The following is an 8708-nucleotide window of genomic DNA, read 5'->3' as shown; positions in this document are numbered from 1 at the left end:
GCCACGATGAAATATCGCAATCTTATTCAATTCGGTTTATTGCATCACAATTCTGTTTATTGCTCCATGTGTATACATTAGATATGTACGTATAACAACTAGGTACTCAAATGTATCACGGGCAGGGGAGAACCGTAGCTCCAACATAATCAGATGATTTATCTCGTCATTATTCTTGATAAAGAAATATAACCGCAAACATCAGAAGATTAATGTAGCTTTATGTAATTTGTTGTTCGCGTGTTTACCTGTCCAATACGTACGGAGTACATTATTAAGTCGTCTCTCGTCGGCTGTTCGATGAAAAAAGACAACAAACTCAGTAACAAATTGATGTTGGTTTAGCGAGAAGCCATTGTCGTTTGGGTTCATGTTGACGCAGTCAGTATTCTCAGATCGAGCAAACCACACCCTTAATCATGGACATCGTGCCGAGCTGATGCTAAATAGCTTTTGGTTTACACAAACTAATCTGCATCGTTCTGGACTTCAGAGAATTTGTGATGTCCCCCATGTCGGTGGTTACGGACCTTTATATCTGCTACTAATTAACTTTTGATATAGAAACGGTTCAATAACGACTTTCACCGGGAACCAATTTTGACAGTTACGTTTCTCTCGCCGCATGGGAGGGGAAAGATCACCATAGTACCGATGCATAACCGCCGCATTACCTTTTCATATCGCATGTCGATATGAAAACTTTGAATTGAGTCTATGATTCAGTTAATAATGAATATCGATAGTTTCGGCTCTATTGGTTGTGCGTTATCTCGCTGGTAACAGAGAGGTTTGTTCACCAAATAGACGAACGAAGAACTATTTCATGGTATAATCCTCGTTATGGTGGTCGTGCGCTTAAATCAATTAACCACACATTTTGATTTTAGCTATAGGATTCCATAATTGATTAACTTAAGGAGTGCGAGGAATTTTTAGTAATTTTTTCTCCATTCGAATGAAAAGCCTACATCTGGTAATGAATGTTGACATTTAAGTCCTCGTCGTGCGGTCATTACCAAAACAAATAATGTAGATTAACATCGTTCCGTCGAAGTGACAGGTTCAACATGGTTATTCGAACACCGCCTAGCTAACTGATGCGACACGTGTAACACGTGTTTGACTTTTTTTCTATCAAACTACGTATGATAATAGACCAGAGAACATATTCACTGTCATTGGAGTTATTGCAATCGCTTAAACAGCATCTGCGACGACTAGAACAGTACGAACTTGACCTTTAGTAGAGGAAAGCTCCAGTTCACGGATTATGGCCAGTCGCATATGTTACCATAGCTAAAATCTGACCGTTGTGTTTTAATCATTCTGATAAATATGATACCGAGCCAACAAAAACGTACGTAACAAGTCGTTACTATGATGTAAAATAGGGATTTAAGGTAGGTGAATTTATAACTGGTAAATTACGGAAATCATCCGATCATTGAATAGTACATTGGCATGCATTTCGATATTTTCAATTGTCTATTTGTCAACAAGAACTTCGGAATTCTTGATCACTTTCGCTTCAGTGTGATTCTTATTGAGTTAGAGAAGTAACTTTTCTTTCGACGGCTTAATAGAAAAACGTTTGCTGCAAAAGAGCTTGCCTTAACGAGTTTGCCTGAACTTGGTACAAGATAATGTGGTCTTCAGTGGATTTCTCATTGTTCATTGCAATCTTAACTATGTGAGTTTACCAAAGAGTTGAATTGTCCTGAAAAAGCCATCGCGATAATATTCATTCGTTTATTCAGCGTTGATATGGATTTCTATTCAATGTGCTTGATTTTTATTCGGCAATAAAAATGCTAAGCTCAGTAATACCGTAGTATTTCATGAAATTCCAGGTTTGGTTTCGCAACTGGCATGACTGTTTCTGATATTTTGTCGGAATATCCCCCGATAGGCTACAAGAAAAACGTACGACCCTATTTCAATGAAGGTAAAACAAGCCTAGTGTTGGAATAACCCTTGATCTAACTAACAAAGTGCTCACATATCAATCTGGCTCCTTCTTTTTCTCCGATCATATCCGACATCATGGCCGACCGACAAGAGTAAGTGTTTATCATGTTTTCATACCAAAGGTCGAAAGGTCGAGCTCAAAAATAAGAATTAATTCTCGCCGGCTCGAATTTATTCTTATTTTATTCACTCAACCTTTCAACCTTTGATATGAAAACAAAATTATACACCTACTCTAATATTCATTAAAATATTTCATTTTTATTATTCTATAATGAAATAAATATTAAGATATAATGAATAAATATTTGGATATGAAAAATCTAATATCAATAGAATAAAAAATGAATATCATTTTAAATTTATAAGTATTATTCAATATGTAACCATGTGTGTATGTATTTTCGAGGTGAATTCCGAGTTTATAACTCGGAGTAACTCGGAATAAACTAGTTTTAAACCAATAGGTATGTCCTAGGGACATATCTATTATAAAAGAATTTTCGAGGTTAATTCCAAGTTTGTAACTCGGAATAAACTAGTTTTCTCAGTTAAATGCGATTTTTGGAACTCGGAATAAACTAGTTCTCTCAGTTAAATGTGATTTTGGAGGTTTATTCCGAGTTTGCTACTCGGAATAAACAAGTTTTTTTTTTCTGTTAAATGCGATTTTTGGAGGTTCATTCCGAGTTTGCTACTCGGAATAAACTAGTTCTCTCAGTTAAATGTGATTTTGGAGGTTTATTCCGAGTTTGCTACTCGGAATAAACTAGTTTTTTTTTCAGTTAAATGTAATTTTGGAGGTTTATTCCCTCGGAATAAACCTCCAAAAATCGCATTTAACTGGGGTTCGAAGCCCTCTTTGGATCCGCATATGCAGTGAAGCACATTTTTGCTATTTTAGCTATCCGCAATAAAATCCGCTTTTTCGAGCAATTGGGTTCGAAGCTTTAAGACTTTCTTAAAATTGAAAGTTACGCATGAGTAGCGTCTATATTGCCAGCAAATTCCCACACTATGATCACTGCGAACGATAGATACGATGATATTGAGTTTCAATTCAGCACGTTTGAATAAATGTAGCGTTATCGTATAACACTCAAAATCGTATCTGTTTTTTGATACCAGGTGTTGCAGTGAATGTCAGCATTGATATGTACCTTAATCACGTTGGCTCAATTGACGCAATGCACATGGTAAGTAGAATCACATAGCATATATATTTATATACTATGAAGCTATTGTTTTTGTTCGCATTATGATGCATAAAACAGGTAGATGCATGTCAATAGAAATTTCAAAGAGGATTACAAAACTATCTACTCCACAAGGCGGCGTAATGATTTGCATAGTGCTGCTATTCGGGCCATAGCGTGACCTTGCACCTGAACGCCAAAACAAAGGGAAAAAACGTCGAAACTTTTCTCATTTTACGTTTTGGTCCAAATCAAGCCACCATTCGACTCAACCACCATAAATTTAGATTACTTAGATTACTTATAGACTTAGATTACTAAATTCCTAAACTTAGATCACTTAATTGTGGTAAAACGTTGTACGGAAGTGGTTCATGCTGTTCTCAACTAAGGCATTTTGTAACGTTTTGGGACTAGCACGCGATTCTTATCGACATTCGTTGAGCTGTTTCAACATTTCACTTTGTAGCAATTCGCCGTCGACCTGAATCTGAGACAACGTTGGCGTGACCCTCGACTTTCATTCGCCGACCATCACGGCGAAAGTATAGATTTCGATCACAAAAAAGTCACGGAAATCTGGGTTCCCGACGCGTACTTCCGGAACGCCAAGTCGGCTAAGCAACACCTCGTGACCGTGCCGAATCGGTTTCTACGTATATCCCCCGAAGGAGACGTCATCTACAGCCAACGGTAAATGTTGAGTCGATCTGCATCTTGAGAAAACTTGATTCGCTTTGCAGGCGTCATGTTTTTGTGATTCAATGAATCAGTATTCTTGTCATGGTGATACTTGATATATATATATATATATATATATATATATATATATATATATATATATATATATATATATATATATATATATATATATATATATATATATATATATATATATATATATATATATATATATATATATATATATATATATATATATATATATATATATATATATATATATATAAAAATATATATATATATATATATATATATATATATATATATATATATATATATATATATATATATATATATATATATAAAAATATATATATATATATATATATACATATATATATATATATATATATATATATATATATATATATATATATATATATATATATATATATATATATATATATATATGTATATATATATATATATATATATATATATATAGATATATTCTCTGAAAAATGATGACGAACATAGGACCCAAAATGAACAGAACCCGGTATTATTTCTACATTTACATTGCCACCAGGGAACCTCGGAAATGTCGTAAATTGACAGTGGGAATGAATGCATGTACAAGTCTTGCTATAAAACCGTCTAGTTTAAAGGTATAAATATAACAAAATATGTCAGCTTATTTAATTTCTTTCTATAAGTTTCAAAATCGTTGTTCTATAACGAGTAATACAGATGTACCTAGTTATAATGGAATAAAGGTGAAGCAGTTTATCTCCTCCTGTTTTACCAGAATACCTAATTTACTCTGAGGCAGAAAACCTTCAAATTTACTTACAAGTACTTTTTGACGAGGGCCCACAGTAGTGCAACAAGATGCACCCCTGTATTGATTTAAAATGTACATAAAATAGCTAATTTCAACACACTGTAATAATAGAACAGAATGTAGGCAACGAATGATAGTCCATTAGCAAACATGACAAATGGTATATGTACCACAAAAAGATGTTCATTACTTCCCACTGTTGTTCATGGACAGCACTCACATGGTATCACCTGGCAAGCAGCTAGAATAATGAGGATTGCCCTATAGCTCATTTGAATCTCTGATACTACCCAACATGTGTAGTTAGTTGGCCAACGAACCCTAACATTAATAAATGCATATATGCGTGGATAAACATGCGTTTCACATTGCTGATTTTGTGTTCTCTGGGAAGCCGAAATGATCAGTCAGCAATTTTTGAACAAATTTGTCGAAAACAACAATATTTTTGTTACCTTTACATCCCACTGATGAAGATTAACAATATAAATAACTAACTAGTTACTAGTTATAAACGAGGCTAGCTCACAATGGGCATTCTGTTACTTTTTATGAATAAAATCAACTCTGTAACAGTGCAGTTTGACAAATGTTTGTTTAATTCAGCCGTATTTGGGTGTCTTTCAATCAGTTAGATATGTATAATGGGGAGTTATTTGCAAGGGCTTCGGCCGCAGAGGTCTGGGTATCTGGTTTCTTATATGATGCAAGGAAGGGACAATGGAGTTGGTATTCCTATGCTTTCAGCGTTGCGAAACATTTTTCAATTTTTTTTCTTCGTTTTAGAACATAATTCTAAGGTCATTGGTATAATTATTATCACTCATTCAATATTCACCTGCATCTTATCTTGGACATTTTAGGGTTTTAAAATTTGTATCATCATTTCACTGCATTTACTTGGGGTTCGCATTCTCAGAGGGATTGACGGATTGAATAACGATAATCATATCGAATTATGAATGTTATTTTAGACTGTCGGTGGTGCTTGCTTGCAATATGGATATGAAGTACTTTCCCATGGATAACCAGACGTGTCATATTGAACTCGAGTCGTGTGAGTAACCTACATTAGTTCCGCTTTCGTGGTTAATTGGACATCGAGCTTAACAAGAGTTGTAATTGATCATATGAATATCAGACCTGTTTCGCATTGAATATTTATGCTTATTCGTCTAGACTTTTCCACATTGCAGTTGGATTTACAACGAAAGACGTGCGTTTTTTATGGAGCAATATGTCTGTACCTATCGCGATGAACAATGATGTGGAATTACCCGAATTTAGTAACGCGGTTCGCATGAGTTACCAAAGCTGTGAACTCAACTACCCCAGTTTAGGTAAATATAGTTCAGTCTTCTCCAGAAATCAGTTTTCTTAAGCCCAGCATGTTTTCAAACTGCGGTTCAAATAAAATGCAAAAAATCCAATTGGTTTCGTTTCGAAATTATCAGATTCGATGAAGAAAACGTTGAAAATATTAAAACAAATACAAACAATGACTGCCATTGAAATATGAATTCAATGATAAAATGTTGAGAGCAAGAAGGCGTTCTATGAATAGATATTCGCATGTTAAAGTTAGAATAAAAAACAAGATGACACTGGCAACAGAAAATGCCCCTCCTTCAAATACAAGGCTAGCACATGAATGAATTATCAGGCACCCAGTGATTTATAAACGTCACATTATACTCATTTCACCAATGGTATTATTGGGGCAAAAACAGCTGTGGGGACTTAAAAAGCGGTTTAGAAAATTTAGTATCCATACATATTACAAATCTAATAAAATGACGCTATATTCTCATCGGTGTAAATCAATGTACCCGTATAGTATCCGAATAGATTAGTCTCCTGTCGTTTTTCTGCGCTTACTAGACGATTTTGTCATTCCGCTTGAGATTCATAATCGCCCAAATATTCGTTGAAGTTATCCACAAAGAGTTGATATGATGTCAAAAATGAAAACTTCATTGCTACCATCATGAGCATATCAACTGGTTAACTGTTGAGCCCTTGTATCAAAGGTGGTGGTTAACCCAACTAATGGAATCAAACCTTATAGGCAAAAAGCTAATACATGGTCTACAAAAATCAATACTGGTCTGTACAACAGACATTGTTTCGAAGTACTATACTTAAAGCGCACCAGCTTCTTGGAAACTCTAAATTTATCCTTTGAACTTCAGAAGTACAAGCTATTGAACTATTATTCTATATTGACATTTAATCATTTCATCACTTGCTTTCAGGTGTATTTCCTTGCATCGAGGTGCGATTCATGATAACGCGCGAATACGGATTCTATTTGATTCAGACGTTCGTGCCAAATGCGTTGATAGTGATGCTGTCGTGGTTTTCGTTTTGGTTGGACCCACACGCTACGCCCGCTCGGATTTCTCTCGGACTTCTGACCGTACTGACGATGACCACACAAATAGCCGGAATCCGCATGCAACTGCCGAAGGTATCCTACGTGAAATCGATCGATATCTGGAACGCGGTTTGCTTGACATTTGTATTCGGCGCTCTGCTCGAGTTTGCGATAGTAAATGTTTTAGTTAGACGCGAACCAAAGCACCCTGAAGTAAGTCCGAAAAAGGTAAGTGCTTGCATCCCAACAATTGTTTCCTCACCTTATATCTTCTTTATTCGTTCGAATTTGTATTAACATTCCACATGTGACAAAATCGGGGAAAAATGTTTGTGAATACATGCATTTTTCCCCAGAAGGTAAAGTAAACTCAAAATCATCATCAGAATCTTATTATATATACAAACATCATTTTTGGCTGTATGGCTTAGAATTAAACATGCGTCATTTCAAGCGTCGTATAAGATACATGATTTGGATCTTTCCAAAACGATTCAACCGCGACTTAAGTCACGGATACATCGTTTTGAGTCGTACAGAAGTTCAAGGTTCTGATTGGCTGGTTGCCTATGAGCCAAAGGGCAGCGCCACCAACTAGACGACCAGGAATAACTGATTAGCAACTATGCATTCGCGCAACTTGGTTTTCTATCCTAAAGTTCGCCGAGAACCAATGTAGAACCACCATGAGTGTAAAGCACTGGGGGCCAATTCTATTGTCACATCCTGATATCAATCCGGATAATCCGGTGATTTCGGTCAAATAGAGTCTGATTGGAGGAATTGTTGAGAACGAGTGTGCTATCAGTTTATGGACTGGTTGCCTGTCGAATACTGAGTCTAGACTGGTTGCCTGTCTACCCAGTTAAATGATTTGGGAACGTGTATCTTCTCAACCGCACCTAAACCACCTCGCCAGAATGGGGAATCCGGATCATCCGGATCATCACGTGATCGTATAAAGAGTGAAATTTGAGGATTTGTTTAGACTCGGCCCCAGGACCGGGTGTAATCCCGATGACGCAATGTAAATTCAATCTCCTTTTTTCATCTTCCAAATCAGTTCCTGACATGATAATACTTTTTCGCATCACACACCATTAATATTTCTCACACGTTTTTCAGAATATGGAGACGACAAGGACGTCCGCGCGTAGCAGTTTCAAAAATGACGCCTATTGGTCGCTCAGTCGCGCAACTCTGAACAATCGTTCGTCATCTACTAACGAACTGCCCACGAACAATAATAAAGCCGACGAGAAAGACAAGAACATCGTAATTAAATGTCCACATCGACGGAAATATATGCTCGTGGAAAAGCTAGCGAGAATCACGTTCCCGATATCATTTTTTGTGTTCAACATATTCTTCTGGTTGTATTCATTACGATTCATCGGAGCTTGAACGCATTGACATTGTTGTTTTGTATGTATTTAGAATATTGTATCGAAATGGTGGTAAAATGTAAAACAGAATATATTAAATCGCGTATGTGTGTCATACGTTCACTCTATTTTATGGCATCAATCTTCGTAACAACGTTAACCACTGCATTCGAATGAATTGTAACCTTTTTCTGCGGAGAAAGGTTGTCGGCTCGCTGAATTGATCCTCATTCTAATGGGTGATTTGAAACGCA

At 36.0% G+C, this 8708-nt stretch overlaps 1 protein-coding gene across 1 annotated transcript; it reads left to right on the top strand.

The window, feature by feature from the left end:
* The first annotated feature begins 3124 nt into the window (after positions 1-3124).
* On the top strand, positions 3125-8534 carry LOC141906130 (glycine receptor subunit alpha-1-like). Its single transcript, XM_074795338.1, has 6 exons — positions 3125-3167; positions 3637-3860; positions 5667-5749; positions 5889-6032; positions 6948-7297; positions 8195-8534. The coding sequence occupies exons 1-6, from the start codon at positions 3126-3128 to the stop codon at positions 8471-8473; spliced, it is 1122 nt and encodes a 373-aa protein (XP_074651439.1). The 5' UTR covers position 3125; the 3' UTR covers positions 8474-8534.
* Positions 8535-8708: the final 174 nt, after the last annotated feature.

Source organism: Tubulanus polymorphus, chromosome 5 (assembly GCF_964204645.1).
Source record: "Tubulanus polymorphus chromosome 5, tnTubPoly1.2, whole genome shotgun sequence".
Taxonomy (NCBI): domain Eukaryota; kingdom Metazoa; phylum Nemertea; class Palaeonemertea; order Tubulaniformes; family Tubulanidae; genus Tubulanus; species Tubulanus polymorphus.
This window is presented reverse-complemented; position numbering and strand designations above follow the sequence as displayed.

Coding starts and splice junctions, on each gene's coding strand:
- LOC141906130 (XM_074795338.1), top strand. CDS start 3,126: ATGTACCTTAATCACGTTGGCTCAATTGACGCAATGCACATG. Junction 6,033..6,947: donor ACTCAACTACCCCAGTTTAG/GTAAATATAGTT, acceptor ACTTGCTTTCAG/GTGTATTTCCTTGCATCGAG. Junction 7,298..8,194: donor CTGAAGTAAGTCCGAAAAAG/GTAAGTGCTTGC, acceptor CACGTTTTTCAG/AATATGGAGACGACAAGGAC.